The sequence below is a fragment of the Pararge aegeria genome, chromosome 8 (assembly GCF_905163445.1).
Source record: "Pararge aegeria chromosome 8, ilParAegt1.1, whole genome shotgun sequence".
NCBI lineage: Eukaryota > Metazoa > Arthropoda > Insecta > Lepidoptera > Nymphalidae > Pararge > Pararge aegeria.
The window spans coordinates 8,719,086-8,740,182 of NC_053187.1; the positions used below are offsets into that span (position 1 = coordinate 8,719,086).

The window sequence follows — 21,097 nt, forward strand, 5'->3', positions numbered from 1 at the left end:
TCTCTAGACCGCCCAAGCCCGCCCAAGCTCGTAACAACCCCTGCATGCACTACACTTCACTCGAGCTGCGAACTTTCGTATCGTGCATTTTCGATGGCTGTTCCGTACTACTAGTACTGAAGTTTAATATATTCCCGTTCATACCCACGACAGACGGTAGGTACATGCATTTTCTACTAGTACTAAAGTTTATTATATTCACATTCGTACCCAAGACAGACAGTAAGTATATGAATTGAGGGTAAGATGTTGTGAGAGTTTGTTTGTCGTGTTTGTGAAACGGCTGACAGTTTATTTAAAAAAAAACTTGATAATTAAGGCTTGATTCCGAACATTAGACTGAAAAAAAGAATAATATTACAAAAACTCTGCGGTCTCTTCGTCCTTTCTTCCTCAAGTTTAGATCCTTTAAATGCTACGTGCACTAAGTTGAAATTTATGCTGATACTACACTTAACAATTGTTGCTTTCCAATTCAAGTTTTTAGTTAAACGCAATACTAATACAGTAGTTGTTCGAACTGTGATTTATACTTAAAATTAGGATGGTAGCTAGGTTTTAAGGCACGTGTTTAAGGAGAAATGTGACAGCCGACCTCTCTGGCTCATTTGTGTGCCATTTCTGAATGTTTGCTGGTTTGGCCAGGTGGTTTTAGACGTGGGTAGTTCGACAATGACATGCGATGCACTACTGATAAGTCTTAAGCACTTGCTTCTGTCAGAGATGGAACCCTCACAATTAAGCAGCGATTGCAGTTAACCCAGGGAGGTCGCAAGCAAGGCCTGATTGCGAGTGGTTAATGAGTTCACTCAGATTTGCACCTGGGATTTGCGCATGCATTTGGAAGGAGCTAACTCAAAGTTCCAGAACCTTTGATTAGGTTAGAGGCCAGGTTCTGAAAAGGGTAGACTTTCGAGTGTCGAAAACCAATCCTAAATGTTCTCGTACCAAGTCCAGTTTCTCACCTTTTAAGTGTGCAGAAACTGGCCTTGACTTGGACAAGCGCTGAAGATCCTAGGCTAGACCGTGTATCCTATAGGAATAAAGTGCGTTTACTTTTCTTATTTTCACTAGGCTGTGATTATATTTGTTAGCGTCCACCAAGTGACGAGAATCAGCGTTATGGGTTCAAAGACCTGTTCCCAGCAGTCGGATATTGATGGATTGACGATGATGGTGAACTACTACACGTTGATATTTTCTTTAATAAACATTATATATTGAAAAATAAGTACTCAGCTCAGCTTTTCCTGCAAATAATAACATTATTAAAGTTAGTAGTTAATAGTTATGCCGCAGTCATTAATTCTAATTTCCCTTACTACATTGTTGGCCTATGTTGTGAGTAATGACTAATAATTATATTAAATGACAAGTAATTTTGTCGACCACTGCATGTTCACATTCAATTTCGCCCTAAGTTCCTGAAAATACTTAATATTTGATTATATTTATGTTATTTGATTTTTTTCATTATATTATTGTTATTTTACAGATTTTGTTCTAATGATTTATTGACCAAACTTATGGGTCAACTGATGGTCAGAGGAAAACATTGTCTATAAAGAAAGCATTACTTCGCAGGTCATGCAAGGAACTCCTTCACGTGCTTCAACGTGCCGCCCTATGATACCGGCAACCACGCCTTTCAGGCCGGAACGCAGCAACGCTGCTCGAGATCAGAAATCAGCATGGCGGTATTAGATACAGCCTCGGAACCTGCTCTGTTACAAAAATCTCAAATATTTGTAACATACCAAACTTGACGCGAACATCCTTAGAATAAAAAAATGTGTGTCAGCTCCGACGCACGACTGGAGTTTACTCCTTAAGTACGATTGTCGAAACATACACAAAAAGAGTTTATTTAGCTGAATAAAGATTAATACCATATGAAAGGGTAAATTAAAAATCCTATGCAATTTATTCACACACGGCGGAAGTGTAACTTCTTAAAAGTAGCCTACGGGCGATTGAGGTGGATGTAGAGTATCAGAACTATTAGGATAAATGTAATGTTTATTATTTAGTTTCAATGGTAACAAGAATTGGAAAAAAAATGTGTAATGTTTTCTATCTCACTCTGTCCCATATATTTATGTGTTTGTTTCTTTACCCATATAATATTCGGTTTCCTGGGTAACTTAAATAGGAAAAATAAGTTAATTAAATGAAAGCGACGTTGCATGTTTGCGCATGCAACGTCGCAAAGCGAAAACGTAACGAGGTCATTCATCAGTAGATTTTACTCCTCACATTTTTCTCATACCGTGCGTCTTATATATGAAAATCGATTCTTAAGGAGTAAACTCCAAAAATAATCCTTGTCTCTCGCCTTCTTAATCCTGTTTACAATGACCCCTGACAATGATGATGATTATGTATAGTGTACCTCGCAACCTATTAGATGAACTGTTGCACGCTAGGTAATCTCAAATTTTTGTTATAGTTTGCTGCATCTTTGCTGGGTTCTACCAGGTATCCTTGTATATAAAACTTATCAGTGGAACCTGTTATTAGTTTTAGGTCAACCAATTTGTTAATTATTTATTATTTACAACTGTTAGTTTTCCAATTAAAAAAAATGTACATTATGAAGCACTATAGTTCATAGTATTTCAATACTGCTGCTTTTAGAAAATAGGTAGTTCGTCTCCTGATTGAACGAGATTCTCCTTGGTTGACCCGCATTGACATCTTTTGAACGGCTAAGTTTTCCGTTATCATGGACTTCTTGCAAGTGGTTGACGGATATAGATCACTTTGGTTATCATCAACCTACGTTGCCTTAGAGTTACCACTACAGCTTTCGATATCGTAGGAGCTTAATTTTGGTGCGGAATGAAGGTTGATTTTTAAATACGGACCGTACCTTTCAAATTGTTTACAATCCATTTCAATTTTTCAGTCTCGCTGAACAAATACGTTTAGCGCGTATAGCCCAGTTTACACAGGCATCCGGTGATTTATGATGGGAAAGTAATTATATAAAAAAAATCAGTTGTGTTTCTCTTGTATATTATGGATATTTTTTTTAAATAAACTTTTTTTTTTGTTTTGCATTTGTAACTTATATTATATTACACCGTTATCTTCGATCAATAATAACGTATGAGATAATATTATGCAGTACTATAGAAGAAACCTAGACCTAGAAGAAAACGGACCCAGGTATTATTTTCTTTTACTGAGGGTCATGTGTTTCTAAATATAGAACTACTACTAGATATTTATTTATATTTCTATGCGACCCTATTACAAGTGTTATGATTTTAATCGTTACATAATTTGTTGCCCAGAATTCCTTTCTTAATCAGAAGATAATATTAAAATATATAAGATATTCCTAAAACAAATAAATGTACTACTAACATTACACCCATCGCCATCTAGCCTCAAATTAAGCCTAGCTTGTGCTATGGGTACTTAGATGACTAAAATATTATGATGATTTAAATATTTATTATACACAGATAAACACACAGACACTGATAAACATTCATGTTCATAACAAAACCATTTTCCAGTTGTGGGAATCGAACCCACAGCTTCGGACTCAGAAAGCAGGGTCACTGCCCACTGCACTGTATATATTCATTTCATTTGTATGTTTATTTAACCCAAAACAGTAAAACATGATATTTTCCTAACTAGTATTGGTCCGGATAGCGGCGTGTGCCTAAGCGGTTGCTTTAAAATTTTCTATACAACTTAGTTAAATTGTCAGCCAGCTTTTGGGTAGAGAAATAAAGTTGTATAATTCACCACCACACAACCACAGAACTCAGAACATAATTCTGTGCTTACAGCATTTTAGCAATAAACTAGAATATTTCATAATAAATAAACTAAAAGACGTACATCACATCTCAATGCACATCCTAACGTTGTATCAGTGACATATTATGTTTGTCATGCAACATACGTAGAAGCTAGAAGCTTTGTGAATGAATTAATCTGAACTAGAATGGATATAACAACCGGATCCTAGCCATCAGTTCCGATACATCAATAATGTGGATGTTCGTTCAGTGCAGAACGAACATTTCTATTGGGTAACTGTTGCAAGGAATGAACACTAGCATAGGTAGTAAATTTGACTATTACGGTGTGTTGATTAGGAGTAAAAGTTAAGATGAAAGCTGCGTGCAATTGCAGCATCGATATTCTATTAAACTATACAAAATTTCCGCAAAGTAACGCCTGCTTCCATCCAATATTTAATCTGATTTGTTGAAAACGTTTCATTTTTGATAATATAATATTAGCACTACAAAAACCACTCAGGTTCAACTGAAATAGAGTATGGATATAAAATTAGCTTAAAGTTAGGTTTTAAGCCATACTTTTCGTGGAGTGTAGAGAAAATATTTGTACCATGTAAAATATTTGTATTGCAATTGTATATAATTCCACCAAGTAACGCCAGCTACTATCCAATAATTTCTAATGCATATGAAGCCTACCATTGCGCACTAGGACAGCGTGGTAGTTTACGACCTAAACCATTCTCATTCTGTGAGAAGTCCCGTGGCCGATAATGCGCTGGTATTGATCAATTTAAATACGAAATAACAGACAGGGATCGATTAATACAAATACTAAGTTATACGGATGTATAACTTTGGTGTAGGCATTTACCTCGACATATGGTAAATCATCCATCACTCCGAATTTTCGCACGAGGAAATATCTTTTTATGTGAGCATGTTTTAGATTTAAGGCAGCGCTTCCTAAAAAGTTATGCTATTTATAAAATTCGTGCACAATTGCCAACGGTTATTCATTTATAAATGATTATCTCTTCTGTCTATTATTATTAACAATCAATAAAACTTCTGTTGTGTTACTGAATTTTGGTAAACTTTGAATTATGCTAGAACCTTAAATTAGCTTAGTTGTTTTCCATTCCATAAATTAAACTGCAGCTGTTTTTATTAAGTGTATCATTGCATAGGCTGTATACGTTCAAATGTGATATCACTAATGAAACAAAAGAATTATCGTTTATTAGTTAACAAGAAAGTGTATTATAAATGATACTCTATTAGAGTAAAGTATATTCCCGTAAGTATATAACATCCCGTATTTAAGAGCTTAGAAACCTTGAAAACTTGACACTGAATATATAAAATTTATGAACATTATTATCCATAGATTTTTAGCTACAGTGAAGTGTGACTTTATTCAACTAGTAATTTTAAGTTTTGTAGGATTGGCTTTGGCCTACTTGTGAAATACCCAGCTATTTATTGCTTGCTACATGAAACTAAATAAATATATTCTTCTTATATTTTTGCGGTAGTACCTTAAGGTTTCGTGGACATGGTAAATTATACAGATTATGGAAACAATGCGTGACATATTGCAAAGCCGTATATTGTGTGAAATGTTTGTTTATAAAACAGTGGCAGAAACTCGTTCTCTTAAGCTGTTTTTTAAATGTTTTATAGATTTTTGCGTCGGAGCTCGTCCGAGAAAGTACTGTCGCTGTGCTTATTTCTGCTGCTATAATAATAATAATAAATAAATATACTACGACAATACACACATCGCCACCTAGCCCCAAAGTAAGCGTAGCTTGTGTTATGGGTACTAAGATGACTGATGAATATTTTTAGGAATTATATATAAATAAATACTTAGAAAATACATATAAACACCCAGACACTGAAAAACACTTATGCTCATCACACAAACATTTTCCAGTTGTGGGAATCGAACCCAGAAAGGCCTTGGACTCAGAAAGCAGGGTCGCTGCCCACTGCGCCAGTCGGTCGTGCTATGCGGTATTGTTGCTCTGCTGTGTTCCTGTCTGAACAGCGTGGTTGCCGGTGTAATTACAGACACGTGAGGCTTAACTCCTACGCCTTGAACTGATTCACACAGGGCGGCATGTTGCAGGATGTGCTCCTTGCATGCCCTGTGAAGGTTCAAAAGAAGAACATTTATGTAGAAGGTACATATCTGGTCTCCGCGGCTTTGTTGTTTGCTTGCAAACCTAACAGTAATTTGACGGCCAACTGGCGCAATGGTAAGCGACCCTGCTTTCTGAGTCCAAGGCCGTGGGTTCGATTCCTACCACTGGAAAATGTTTGTGTGATAAACATGATTTTTTTTTGTATCTGGGTGTTTATCTGAATAGGTATTACAAGTATTTATGTACCTAAATTATTCATAAAAATATTCATCTTAGTACCTCATCTTAGTACCTCACCATAGTAGATCATCATAAGACAAGCTACGCTTACTTTGGGGCTAGATGGCGATGTGTGTATTGTCGTAGTAAATTTATTTATTTATTTATTTAAATCTAAACTCGCGAGTAAGCCCGCGGAGAACAGCTATTAACAGGGTTTAAGAAGTTAATTACCTAACATTTTCTGGAATCATTATTCACATTCAATGTTCACCGCTTAGATAACAACGTTGGCGCACTCAGGTCTCCCGCTGCTTACAATGTTTGGACGCATCACATGACGCTGTGTGACGTCACGCGACGACGCACACGTCTAATTCTGTCCTCGCGACATTTCTGTACATGATCATGGTCTCGGCATCAAATATTTTGACGACATGCAAAGGTTAAACATTTGAATGTCATTCTATAGGTTTCTGGTGCATTAACGCCCACAATTAGGGCGGGCAGAATTAGTTTAATCCAAAATGAGAAAGTACAGTTTGTAGAACGGTCTATGTAAATAGAAATCAGATGCCTCAAATATTATAATCAAACACCTATAATAATACGTAAGATATATATCAGTTTATTTATAACTAGCTTCTGCGCGCGACTTCATCTGCGTGGACTTCAGAATTGGGAGTCCGAATCTGAGCTGTTTCAATAAAGCAAAACTTAATTAACCTGCTTTGATTTCCGAATTCAAATAAAATTGTTATTTAACGTTACGAAATTCGTTGAGCAAATTTACTTTATAATTTGTTTTTCGTGGTTTATTATGAACTAGCTGTTACCACCGACTTCATCCGCGAATTTAATAAAAACCTTTACCGTTACTCGGGGCTAAAAGTATCCCATAGTATATAAGTCATCTCTATACAAAATTTCGCCAAGGTCCGCTGGACCCTTGTAAAAAGAACAAAAACATATTTTGAATTTCACGGGAACGTTAGCCGAGTACTATTATGGAACAAAAAGTTTCCTATCTTAATTTTCCGGGTACGAGGCAAATATTTCCCAAGTTTCATCAAAATCGGTGCAATAGGTAGAGGCACACAAACAACAGTGTGAACTGACATTAAAATTATCTTATGAGGGTCTCATTATCCCAATCTCAATATGAGATTCCGAACCCTAGAAATACTTCATTTATATTTTTACCTTTGTAAACCCGGCCCTTACTGCTAAATATATTCAAAACATAGAAGTTTCGAGAGAGTGGAATGCATGCAACAATACGTCTTGGTCTTAACCTTAAGTATATTAAAGGGGTCCTTTAAAATGAGTACCGACTATATAATTTTATTGTAACAAATACGCACCTACGTAATTGCAAAAGCTCCAAAGTGTCTGCAAAAAGCGAAGATAAGGGCGAAGGGACGACAAAAAAATCGCTACACCACTTATACTTTGCCCTGATTCAAGTACGAGTACTTTACAGATTTAAATATACCAAAAACGTCTAATGGAAGAGCCCGTTATATCGCGAGTATTTTCTTTCGACCTTTCATAATACATACCTTCCATAATAGCTACATATAGATTATTTAAGTATACCTACCTAATATTATAAAACTTGTATTGATTTACGTTCGTTCTGTATCAATATACAGAAAAAATTACCGTGTATAATAATGACTAGCATTATAGAAAGGATGAATTGATTAAGGTTTCTTTACTCCCCACGATCAAACTGACTGAGTAAAGTGCTACGAAAAGTGTAAGAACTACATGAACAGCTTTTTGAACAGGTACGAGTATCTTGAGTGGAAGGAAACTTACACGGACGAAAGATTTAATCTTTCTGAGAGACAACACCTTTTTAACAAACAAGATCAACGTAAGCCGCTGCCACCCAGCAGATATTAACCTACAAACCCGCATAGGAACAGGGTTCTAGGTCTATGCTCTAAAACCATCTCTCATAATATGAGACCCCAACGAGTTTGTTGGGGTAATAGTTTTAGAATAGGACGCATTTAGAGCCTTCGTAACGTTAGTTTATCACGATTTCGACGGCCGATTGGCGCAGTTTGCAGCGACCTTGCTTTCTGAGCCGAAGGCCGTGGGTTCGATTCCCACAACTGGAAAATGTTTGTGTGATGAGCATGAATGTTTGCCTGTGTCTGGGTGTTTATATGTATATTCTAATTATTTATGTATATTATTCATAAAGATATTCATCAGTCATCTTAGTACCCATAACACAAGATACGCTTACCTTACTTTGGGGCTAGGTGGCGATGTGTGTATTGTCATAGTATATTAATATTTATATATTTATTAAAAAAAAAAAAAATGCAACGTATTTAGGTACTTAGGTACATTGTATGTAGGTACGCATGAAATGTGCCATCTATAGGTTCAATTTAATAAATATTTGACTTAGACTTTGGAGATTGGTAGGATGAGCTCAGCAGTGGGTCCTGATAAACCTATAGATGCAGGTAAACCAGATTCTGATAAATCTCATATGTACTTAATAATAGCGATTCATAATAAAATTCTTCAGCCCGAAAATCCCAAAATACTGAAATCCCATAGGAGAGGGGATTTCAAAAGCACATACCCACTACCCTGCTCCAATTTGGGTCGTCGGGCATAATAGTGGTGAATATAAACTGCGAATTGCCATGTCAGCGCCTACATAAAATTACAATATCTTCGAGTATATAGATCATCATTTCGGAACATCTAACTTCAGCCTGATCTACTTGTCTATCTATAACACAATATCATCGCGTTGATATGTTCGTGCACCTAACACATCGCATTACTGTAATCCACTATGATCGATTTCATTTCATTACCTAGGTATCGCGCTTAAGTGCAAAGTTACAAAATGATGCATCATGTTCAATTTATATTCAGGATTGAGAGTATAGGTATGTAGGCCGTAAACATATCGCATCATATTTTATAATTTCTCGGTAATATATATTTGCACAATTTCGAGCATTTAATACCTCGAGTGTATATAACTATGTCGATCAGTTTATAAGTTTAAAATTTTGAAGACAAAGTATTTTTTAATTAATTACCTAGTAATATTATAAACAACAAGCGACATCTATGTAAAAAACGTTGAATTACTGAGTTACTGAGACAATCTCACGTGTTTTAATAGCTAGCGTATCGCTGGCACATGTTGTCTTAATTCAAACACAGATGGCGACGTTTGGTATAATATTATTATCATAATAATTTATAATGGTCACGGCGCTTAAACGATTTTCTATAGGTTTTTTACTACGTTCATTTTATATAGGGGTGACTTGTGGACTCACCGGCTTTTCCCACTAGAGGTAACGATAGTAGGTAACATAGTAAATCAATGGTGTAAAGGGATGTTTTTCATTGTTGAATGGTGGTTTATTCGCACACGCACTGCCTTCTGACATAAGGACGAATGAGTGATAGACACTTTCTACGACTACAATAGAAAGGAAAATTTTCATAAGCTTTTAGTTTTTTACCCATCTTGGTGTCTGTCCGTTAAACAAATCATGCAAGTTAAATTTGACGTCCTGGTTTCTGATTGAGCTAAGATTTTGCATGCATATGTAAATTGGATGTCAATGCATATTGCATATGGCAGCTAATCAGTTATTGGAGTCCGAAGGTGGCCCTGGTTAATCTGTTAAAAACAGCGCAACCCCTATCGAGAGCTCATGAGATTCTTGCCAAGGACTCTGGTTTTCAGTCTGATGATTAAGTTGGTGGTCGTTAAAACAAATGCATATACAAACTTTGTTATATCAGCACGTAATTAAATCTTTTTAAGAAGTTTTTGTTATGTATCTATGGCAGTCTCCTGAAAGCCCGGGGGATGATTATTTGTTAGACAAACAAACACACAGACAACACAATTTTTTGATTAATTGCCACAGATTATTTGCCACAAACAACCAGAATGACACACTTTAGCGTTTATAATATATTCATATGACACCTTCACACAAAATATTGAATAGGATTTAATGTTCTCATGAATCCCAATACAACTCCAAATAAATGAATTTTGATTTTTTTTAATGTTCCCAACCGATGAATACGCTTTAAATAAACCTATTTTTAACCTCGCCATACATACCGATGAATCTTGAAAATAAATCTTGAAAATAAATCTTGTTAACGAGTACTAGGGTTTGTCTTGCAAATTATTAATAATAATACTTTTTATATCTAAGAGTAGGTTTGCCTTTATTTAACAAGTTTCTTATAAAAGCTCTATTACGTTACATGTCACCTACACATATTTTTAAAGGGGACTCTTCGTTTCCAGTTTAAGGAAAACTCTGAACCTCTGTAATTGGGTCAAGAAGAGGTCAAGGCTTTTCATTTGAGGCTTCACAATGAAGTGCCTGTGTTGAATGTACCCGTATATCCACAATCTGTCTTCACGAGTACAAGTACCTACTATACATAACAAAAGTTGAAATATGAAAAAAAAATAACAAACTCTGAACTTTGATATTAAAAAAAAATCAAATTGGATATTTTTTTCGGTAAAAAGTTCCTTCGATATGTCGGATTTATAATATTACACTTACGATTTCAATCGTAATTGTTGCGTAAACTAATTTTCGTTAATTTAATAAATTAATAAAATTAAGTCGGTATACGGGCGAAAGTTTTACGTGACAACGACTTTGAGTGGTAAAATAATTTTAATGTGAATATTCATTCGTATAGTAGGAAGAAGGATGAAATAATAGTAACAATTTAAAACATTTATTTATACAAAGAATTATATTTAAAACATTAATTTATACAAAGAATCTCGCACTGAATTTCATATTACAAATATACATACAATAACTTGCAATACATTTGCGTACAATGAAACAGCGTTTACTACAAAGGGACGCGTGCCTTTCACTTTTTATGTCTGTCTCTCTCGCTCTTAGGCGGGCTAACCATGCCCGAGTGGAAGGGACGCGTGCCTCTCACTCGCTCTCATTGTGAGCGCATAACGTGAGCGGAGCGTAACGCAGTTTCTTGAAGTGTCACCCGGCAAACCAATTTATAAGACGTTGTCACGTCAAAATATATATATGCATGAATATATATGTACATATCTATTTTGTAAATGGTATATATATTTTTTGGAGTATGAATTTAGTCATGCCGTACTCGCAATTACGCTACCAATTTCTTTTTGTGTGTATCTAACATAAATTTTGCATATCACTGATATACGTGTAAACATAATTAAGTAAAGAGTTTTAATCCTCAATATATGTAATAAGATATAAAATGTTATACCGCTTAATCTAAAGATGCTTGATTCCAAAAATAGATTTTCGTCGCCTCTCGGCTCTCCAGTGGGTGCTTAGCTATATGTATGATTTGCTTGAATTACAACAAAGTTGAGGATTTGTCGGTCGTCGTCTGCTCTGATCTTTTGAGTTTTTCTACAACAAATTGTAATATATTTTTTATAAACTATTTCTTAATTAGGCCACATTCACTTCAGATTAAGATTGTAATTAAAGTATTGGGAATTTAGATAACAATGTCTTAATTTCCAATTAAACTTTGGTTCTGGACTAGTCGACTGTATATCAGATAAGTTGTACGGCGAATTTGACAGGCTGTTCGAACTTATGCGCGCGCACCTCCCCGCCATCTTGAATTTTCATCCCACTCCCTTGCCACAGTGGGAACTTATCAGGACGGAGGCAACAGCTGTGACCTGTAAGCGCGAAATACTGTGCAACCCGTCTTATGGCTTAACAAAGGAGTAATACAAATCAACCCTAAAACACTAATGTAACTACAATTCAACTCAGTGTAAGTGTATTTTGTATCGTCCTTACTAAATTATCGATTTCGTCCACTTCAGACAATCGAGCTGGTGGCGTTGTACTTATTAGTGTTCCGAATTAAGTTAAATTTTATTCTTTTGCACCGGATTTCTAGAGAGGTTTGGAGTTCGTAGAAGTAACAAATTTGAAGAAATCGATAAACGTGTGCTGGCATCCGTTCTAGTTGCGTGATGCGAATGTAAAAGGGACAGATATAGGCGGCGGGCTTGGGTTACATCGCTGAAACTCGGTTAACCGATAAGCGATAAAATATAAATATTGACGTCCCTTTGTCGATTGACTACAGGAACCAATAAAAGGTTTGTACAAGTGCATTACATATTTTATCTTTATCTTTCACTGCGATGCTTTCTTTGTGTGTAATTTTAGTTACGTCAGTAGATGATACGGTAGTAACCAAACAGAATACAATGTTTTCCATCTTTTGCTTCATTCACATCCATTTCTTTTTATTTTAGAGATTATGGTTAGGAATTTTATGGGCAACGGACGGCATGTTGCAGGACGGACAGGCAATACTAAGCAGGGCAAGGAGCATGCCCTGCTTAGTATTGCCCTGTTTATAGGCGATGGTTTTCCACTTACCATCAGATTGGCCATCTGCTTGGTCCTTCAACTATAAGTGTAATAATATATAAATAAGTAGGGTACGGTTGTGGTTTTGTCGTATTTAAATTTAAGTTTTATATCTAAAGTGAATTAATTTGTTTCAACTTATAATCGGTGTTTTTTCTATCTAAATAGATATAACACGAACAACATTTGACAACTAACTAAAAACCTTGCCTACATTATTCATGTTTGAACTCGCAAAGCTTTGTACGAAATAACGGTCAGCGGTAAAAAAATAATTTACTTCTCCGCCATATTTAGCAACAAAAATTTGGGGTGGTAAATATCACAGAATTGAGAACATACAGAAACCGTGTACCTACTCCACTAATATTGAAGCACCCCACTTCAGAATGGTTTCTCTTTCTTAGTCACTTATAAATAACACTTAGACTTTCGATAACTACTAACTATAAATTCATATTTGCCAGATATTTTATTAAATTGATTAGGGTGTTTTACAAATATGATTAAAAAATCATTGTTCATGACATGGAGTTGATGGGTATTTTGATATAAATACGACTGCTTTCTCGATACACTTCAGCAGTCCGACACCCCAACCCCCTAGTGGTCGAGGCGTCCACTTATACCCCCGTCCCCGACGTCGAACCAAAGCGGCGACGTCCGAAGCATGTCCTTGACGACCCTGACGACAAAATAACTACCGACAACGTGTCCCAACAACACACACACACGCAACATTCACAGCGTCTTCGCCGGCGAAGACGAGGGCCCCGATATCTGACGTCATCCGGACGTGGATCCTTACCACGGTCACGGGGGCGTTCGGACTAAACAATGATTAGTCCAAAAGTCCACCAACAGTCAGATTAACGTCGAACCGAGCCGAGGTCCGAGTCCTCGCAGGAGGCACCCTCGGGTCGACGTCTCCCATACTCCCCCCGATGTCGTCGAGCCCTGGGGCTCTTCTCATGGCGAGCTTTCGCGGTGGCGGTGGTTATCGGCAAGTGTCCTTCCGAAAAAGCAAAAAAAAGTACACTTCAGTCCTACATGGACTCGAACGACGCAAAGATACCTCCCGGTGTCTTAGTCTTAGGATTTAGCATTTGACAGTCATTATTTTACCTAAGGTTCTAAACGTTCGCTATGAAATGGGAAAATAAGAAAAAGCTTGTTAGCTAGCAACATTCCGCGGCTGTAAAGTAAGACGTGCGCGGGGCATTTTCATGGTTTTTGGATACAATACACTACATATAAAAATGGCTAAATCAGGATTCTGTATGTTCTTCATTCAATGGAAAATAATTCACGAACGGTACTTATAAAATATGTAAGGCAATGTTGGCGCAGCGTTCGAGAGTCAAGAGCTATATAGTCCGGCCCACGAGACGTACGCTTTAGATTCGATGCACAAACCCTGGATACACAATGGAATGTTTTATGAATATTTTATAAGGTTTATTCAAATCCCTCTATTTGCAACATATTGCACCCCGGATTTCATAGACGTTTCATTCAGATTCTATAGGTAGCTTCTATTGGCTAAAGCCAAACGCGGTTTACCCGATATTGAAACCATTATCCCTTTCATCTTCAAAAATATTTTACTGCAGTAAAAAGTTAAATACTTGAGATCAATTTCTACGCAAAAATTCGTTTCAATTTAGCAGAACGGTCCTCAATGGTTTTGAGAATAAAACTATTCTAATTTATATTGCAAACCCCAAACAAGTAACTAAGAAAGGCGAGTTATGTAAACGCAAAGTGTTCTGTATCTGTTTATGTATTACCTCTGCTCGGCTCAACCTCCAAACTCATTTTTTGAGAAAATTTTGCAAAAACAATAATTTACAAAAAAACTTGTATAAACGGTGATATTTTAACATATATTTATGTTTCTTTTCATTAAATGAAAATTCATAAACGATAACGGGTCGTTACGACCAAATCGACTACGCCCAACCCTTTAAAAAATTCTCTCTCTGTATATATCTTAAAAAATAAATTGCTTGTAACCATAGAAAATGTAACAATCGTTATATTTTCTTTTGTATTCCTTTGTGAACCACGTTTTGTACAACAGTCTCGGCTGATATTCCCTTTAGATGTTACTATAATTGCTTTTATTGATTTCAATGTGATTGTCGACATTGCATTCATGAATGAATCCAGTAATATTAGGTTAGGGATTTTAATGTTATTTATTTCACCTAGTAAATTAAGTAGTTATTGATTTTGAAATTATTCGCCCTATACATTCTTATTAAATCTTGCGAACTCTTTGAGAACCCAAACTATTTTCTTTAGTTACCTATTTTAAGACATATATTTCATCATCACGCATCAGCAGCCTATTAAAGTCCACTGCTGGACTAAAGGCCTCTCCCAACTGGAGGTTTTGCCCATAATCACCACGCTGGGCAGACGGACTGGTGATCGCAGTAGATAGTAGTAGAAGCACAGAGGACGCTGCTGCCCGCTCTCCGTTATATTCCCTTAATCGCCTCGTACGACAGCCGCGGGAAGAAGAGGGGTGGTGACAACTGTATTCTGATCTGCCGTCACCATACAAAAATCATTTGCTCCATATTTATTGCAACGATATAGTCTTACAACTAGTTCCATCTATTCAAATTGTTTGATACGCGTACTATATCGGGGCTCAAGTTCATCGAATACATCACCCGCCCCGTCATTGATTTTTGTTTAATGACTCTTCAGACTTGAGGTGAAGGTGAATGTAGATAAGTTAAGAATTCATTGTCGTTTCCTTGAAAAGCCATGAAATTATCCGGATTATAATAACCATGGTCTGCTTCTGATAATTTATAGCAAAATTTAACTTTGCATTTGTAAATATCTTCGTAAATGAACCCATTCTGTTGAAACCAGTAAAAATCGGTATTTATTAAGCTTTGTTTAAGTTATTACAGTTTATTATTTTAGATTGATCAGATTACAATTCCTGTTCCTTTAGCATTATTGGTCCAAACTGTTTTAGTCCTTAAGGCATTTATGACGAATAAAATTTACATGTTCTTCAGATTTTGAAAAATCCCTCCTACTCTTTTTATTATCAGATATTTTAATCAATGAATAAAAAAGTATATACTTATTTGGAACAGTTATCTATGTTTTGAACGAAATAAAAGCGTAGGTGGTCGACATTGAAATCGATAAGCAAATGTATTCCTAACAAAATTCAGAATAAACACCCTTTTGCAATAAGCTGTCGAAGAGATAAAGTGTTATGCTGACAACTAAGTTGAAACTTTAATCATAAATGCTATGGCGTGGTAATAAAGACGACTTTTGCAAATTATCTTTGTATAGCACTAACCAATGGGATTATTATGCTACTCGTTTGTTGAACAAACTGAGTGGTGGTTGTGTTTAGATATAATATAGTTTTGTCGACATGAATAGTGAAAACAATGGTGAAGACAAAAAATACAATGACGAGGTACCATTACTGACTGCTTTACCCTTTTTTTTAATCATAAATTAAATTTGAAAGTGCTTTGTCTATTTTTAATATTTGAGGAAAAAATTTGCCTTCATCATTATAACACACAGCCCATTACTTTTCCCATCAATTTTTGTTGGGTTTAAAGTAGTTTTCCATAGTTAACAAACGACATAGTTTAAGATTCGTTGAAAACGTAGAGAGAAGAGGTATTATGAGGCTAAAGTTCTGGCTGCATGTTTTACAAAAGCTTGTTAGAGAGCCTTAATAATTAAAGCATTTTTGGTGTCCTGTGCCACATAATTCCGATCAGACAATTTAACTTGTCGTTAAAATTTTTAAAATTATAAAATTTTTGGCATAAAAGTGCTCTGTGCCTCGTGCCACACATATCCGATCAGCCATTTTAGCGTGACAAGGTGATCATAAATTTTAGCTATAGCGCATAAATTCAAAAGACAGATCCCATAGGAACAAAAATACGTCGTTCCGTCGGTTCTGAGAGTTCTGTAGTGACGTAAGTAGTGTTTCACTTTGCACGTATAGGGCGGTTATTTCGGGGAATAAACGTTTTTAGTTGCTTTCGATTGAAGGTCTTGATCCCAATATCCAGAATTTTATAGGAAAATGGAGAGTACGGAAGTGTCATTATTTTTTTTCATATACTTACCTAGCACAAAGTAGCTTCACCCGCCTGTTCTTATTCGCTTTCTGTGAATCTGTTATTCTACTAATGTTAAAATTCTGTCAAGTAGCCGAAAAGAAGGACATGCCATCAAACCCACTTTCGTATTTATAATATCTACAACTGTGACAACGTTCTTAGCCACGCCAGCACGCTTGCGCACTCCCGTTTCACATGATCCATATTTTGATCATAGATAATGCAAGAGTAGGTACTTAAAATATTCCACAATCTACGCTACTTGCGTCAGTATATTACCTATGTTTCAAAAAAGTTGTTGTTCTTAATAGGTTGCGCATTTCCTTTTTTGATGTTACGAAGAATAGTTTTTCCTTCTAAACAAATATGACCACTTTATAAAGAAGTATCTTATTACAGATGGGTGGCGGAGGTGATATGAAATGGCAGAAAGATGCAGCGGATCAGAATTTCGATTATATGTTCAAGTTGCTCATCATTGGAAACAGTTCTGTGGGGAAGACCAGGTTTGTAATATTCAATATTAATTTTAATCTTATAATCTACTACCGTTTATAAGGAGATTTTTGAAACATCAATAATGGCAATTTTCCAAATGTCTGATTTAAGACTCCAAGTATCGCAAGAGACGGAATGTGGCAAAGATGTTATTAATTATTGTGTTATGTGTTTTGTGTATTTTCTTATCGAAATAGATTATCTATAGTTTATACTTAGCTGCCACACAAGAAAAAGTAACATTATTTAAAAATGTTTCAGCTTCCTCTTTCGGTACGCGGACGACTCATTCACTTCAGCGTTTGTTTCAACTGTGGGAATCGACTTCAAGGTTAAAACTGTTTTCCGCCATGACAAACGCGTAAAACTACAGATATGGGTACGTATCGTTTGCTTTTTGATTATTATATAATATTTATTTTAGAAGCTTTCGTTGCATTTTTCACTATGAACATCTTAAAAGCTCTGATAAGCAGTTATGACTTTAATAAAGCGATACTATAGCCCTTTGTGATTTAGGCCGTTGCTACAGTTGACTTCTAATGAAAAATAGAATGAACTCCATAATGAAGATTAAATAACAAATATTTGAAATTTTAGGACACCGCTGGACAGGAACGGTATCGCACCATCACAACAGCCTATTATCGAGGTGCAATGGGCTTTATTTTAATGTACGACATAACTAATGAAGAAAGTTTCAACAGTGTCCAAGATTGGTAAGAGCATATTTTTTAACACGGTAAAAACAAATTTATAAAGATGCCGTTACACGTACATACGTTAACATACGTTTAAAGTTTATAAAGCGTGTAATGGCCCTGAAAAGAAGGCATTCACATTTGTTTTAGTAGATACAACAAATAAGATTTATAGAATGTTTGAGTAATCAAAATAGAAGTATTTAAAAACGTGTGGCTTATAACAATATTTAACTTTATAATAAGGCTTTGGAAAAGAAGGTAAAATAAATGTATTTTACAGGGTAACACAGATCAAAACATATTCTTGGGACAATGCACAAGTTATCCTAGTGGGTAACAAATGTGACATGGAGGAAGAACGCGTAGTGAGCGCTGAACGAGGAAGACAACTTGCCGAGCAACTTGGCGTTGAGTTCTATGAGACAAGTGCTAAAGAAAACATAAACGTAAAGGTAAAATCCTTTTGATTCTAGAGAATGATTAATTGTAAAGTCAACATCTCCTGAAGATGTACTTGTGTTGGAGCGAAATGTGCGTAAGAAGTACGTTGCTGAAGATTTGTTTGTATAAAAATTGAATTATTAACTACACCGTACTTAATAATTTCTTCACCGTACTTAGTAACGGTAGTTTGACGGCCGACTGGCGCAGTGGGCAGCGACCCTGCTTTCTGAGTCGTGGGTTTGATTCCCACAACTGGAAAATGTTTGTGTGATGAACATAATTGTTTTTCAGTGTCTGGGTGTTTATCTGTATATTATAAGTATTTATGTGTATCATATTCATAAAAATATTCATCAGCTATCTTGGTACCCATAACACAAGCTACGCTTACTTTGGGGCTAGATTGCGATGTGTGTATTGTCGTAGTATATTTATTTATTTATTTTCATTAACCAGTATTACGAATGAATGATTATAGTAATTCTAAATGATCTGGCTAATATAATTGAATATAGGAATAAAATATATTTGAAGATATGTACAGCGGATCCTGATAAAGATTAGGATAAAATGATCGATAGTGAATGATATGATATAGTTACTAGTATTTTAAAATTTAAAAAAATAAAATTTCTTAATAACACCTTTAACACATTTTAGACGGTGTTTGAGCGGCTGGTCGACATAATCTGCGATAAAATGTCGGAAAGCCTCGATTCAGAACCTGCTATGCTAGCAGGTGGTGGTCGTGGACAACGTCTTACGGAACAACCTCAAGGCAACAGCAACCCTAACTGCAACTGTTAATATGAGTCATTTTATTTCGGCAAAGATCATCTGTAAAAGAACTCCTTGATTATACTGGCACCAATAAAAGCCTGTCATTAACCAGCAGCACTGAAATCACACCATAACAAAACAAAGCACATTATGTTTGCATCTAAATGTTGTCCAGTATCTTCAAGCCTTTACAATACATTTTAAACAGAAATGTTCTACTTACAACTAACACAGTATAAAAAATTTCAATGGTTCCTCGTGATTCGCCAAGACCTTTGTTAATTTTTCGTATTTATATAAATTTTTGATGTCCCTAAATGTGTTTTCTTGATATTATAATGAACTTTCATTGGCATTGTTCCAGTTTAATTCATTATTAAAGTTAGAGAGTAATAATATCATTATATTGTTAAATCTGTGTAACAATAATGGTCATTTATGTATTAGTATTATTAATTTAGGTGTTAGCATATATTGCGAGCTGGAGTAGAGATCTGACAATTCTATACTTAATAGATGTTTATTCTAATTTAAGAATTTTTAAATATTTCGTTTCGCTTCTAGTGATAATTTTAAGCAACCGTGTTACGTGCAATTTAAGGTTATTTCTTTGTCATTCTTTTATGAGGTTCATGTACTACAACGACTTCTATTATAAGAGTTTTACTTAGGTTGTGCTAAAATAATTTGCGCATTTAACAGTTATTTCTGACATTTAGGATTGGGAAGGAAATAAACTTGTGGAATTTGGACCAAAGTCAACATTTTCAGGTTATTATACATATATTAGATTTTTTTTCGAAAAGCGCAAAATATTTTTAGGCATAATTTAACACTTGGTATACCTTATCTTATATTTTATTAAACTGGGATAATGTAAGGAATTCCTAAAGCGATGGATACAAAATTTTCTATTCCTTTACTACCTTTTTGCTATGAGAATCAATAAATAAGCAATGAAATTTTAATCCACTATTTGAAAGTCAATTCTTTACTCAAGTCGACTTAAATATAATAAAATTATCGAGGATAATAATTGATCTAATTTTTTCACTATTCAGTTAGGATATATGATACACAATGATACTTATCTAATAATAAATCAAATGGCAATAAAACACCAAACCAAAGTTCAACATCAAAATCGTAGAGAAATTCATGGGCCTACAAATAACAAAAAGATGCTGAAATGTACGTAAACTCTACCTTTACTTTACTTCTAAAAATCTCAGTTTTAAAGTTTTCTTATAGTGTCCCAGTTGTATAAAACACACATGTAATTAATTAGTTAATTTAATAGAAATTATTTTATCTTATTTTTAGCTTAAATAATTAATTAATTTTTCTTAACATGACATAGTGTAAGAGCTTGTACTTCTGACGTACCTAACTTCACATGAAAATTTGTGTATTATGCACAAATCGACTATGAGCTACTATTTATGATTAAAACAAAAGGTACTAGCCCTTGATCAACTTAAATAATGATGCACTTCATTGCTTCGTATTAGATGTCAAAATTTAACGTTATATTGTAATCTGTTGTCGTTCGAATTAAAAATATGACTTTACCTGTCAAATATAATAAATATACATACAATGTCATAGTATTTATAATAATAAATATGAAATATTTAAGCTTCAAAACAGATTTGGCTCGGCAAATGTAAATCAAGGATAACAATTGATATCTACATTGCTAATTAACGGAAATGTTTGTAAATATGTTTCACCAGTGTATAAAATAAACTGTATAGTATTATATCTACTTATTATAAAAGCGGTTTGTATTCTTGTTACCTACCTACTATGCTATGTAATTAATATAACGATAGGCATTTATTTAATCACTATCGTTTGATCATCAAGCGTCTACATTACCTATGTAACTGCTATGTCATCAGATCATTACAAATTATGTACTGTAGTGTACAATGTGTTTTAATCGCGTTG

At 35.0% G+C, this 21,097-nt stretch overlaps 1 protein-coding gene across 2 annotated transcripts; it reads left to right on the forward strand.

The window, feature by feature from the left end:
* The first annotated feature begins 11,843 nt into the window (after positions 1 to 11,843).
* Positions 11,844 to 20,714, forward strand: LOC120625933 (ras-related protein Rab-3). 2 transcript variants are annotated; one of them, XM_039893205.1, is made up of 7 exons: positions 11,844 to 11,977; positions 12,107 to 12,311; positions 17,118 to 17,224; positions 17,478 to 17,595; positions 17,817 to 17,935; positions 18,201 to 18,372; positions 19,025 to 20,714. In XM_039893205.1, exons 3-7 carry the CDS (start codon positions 17,118 to 17,120, stop codon positions 19,169 to 19,171), a joined length of 663 nt encoding a protein of 220 aa, XP_039749139.1. In that variant the 5' UTR covers positions 11,844 to 11,977; positions 12,107 to 12,311; the 3' UTR covers positions 19,172 to 20,714. The 2 variants fall into 2 exon arrangements, with proteins under 2 accessions (XP_039749139.1, XP_039749138.1); XM_039893204.1 differs by lacking the exons at positions 11,844 to 11,977; positions 12,107 to 12,311 and adding an exon at positions 16,002 to 16,051.
* Positions 20,715 to 21,097: the final 383 nt, after the last annotated feature.

Excerpts from the sequence above, each read along its gene's own strand:
- LOC120625933 (XM_039893204.1), top strand. The coding sequence starts at position 16,007 with ATGAATAGTGAAAACAATGGTGAAGACAAAAAATACAATGACGAG. Across the intron at positions 16,052-17,117 it reads ACAAAAAATACAATGACGAG|ATGGGTGGCGGAGGTGATAT; the intron begins GTACCATTACTG and ends ATCTTATTACAG. Across the intron at positions 18,373-19,024 it reads AAGAAAACATAAACGTAAAG|ACGGTGTTTGAGCGGCTGGT; the intron begins GTAAAATCCTTT and ends AACACATTTTAG.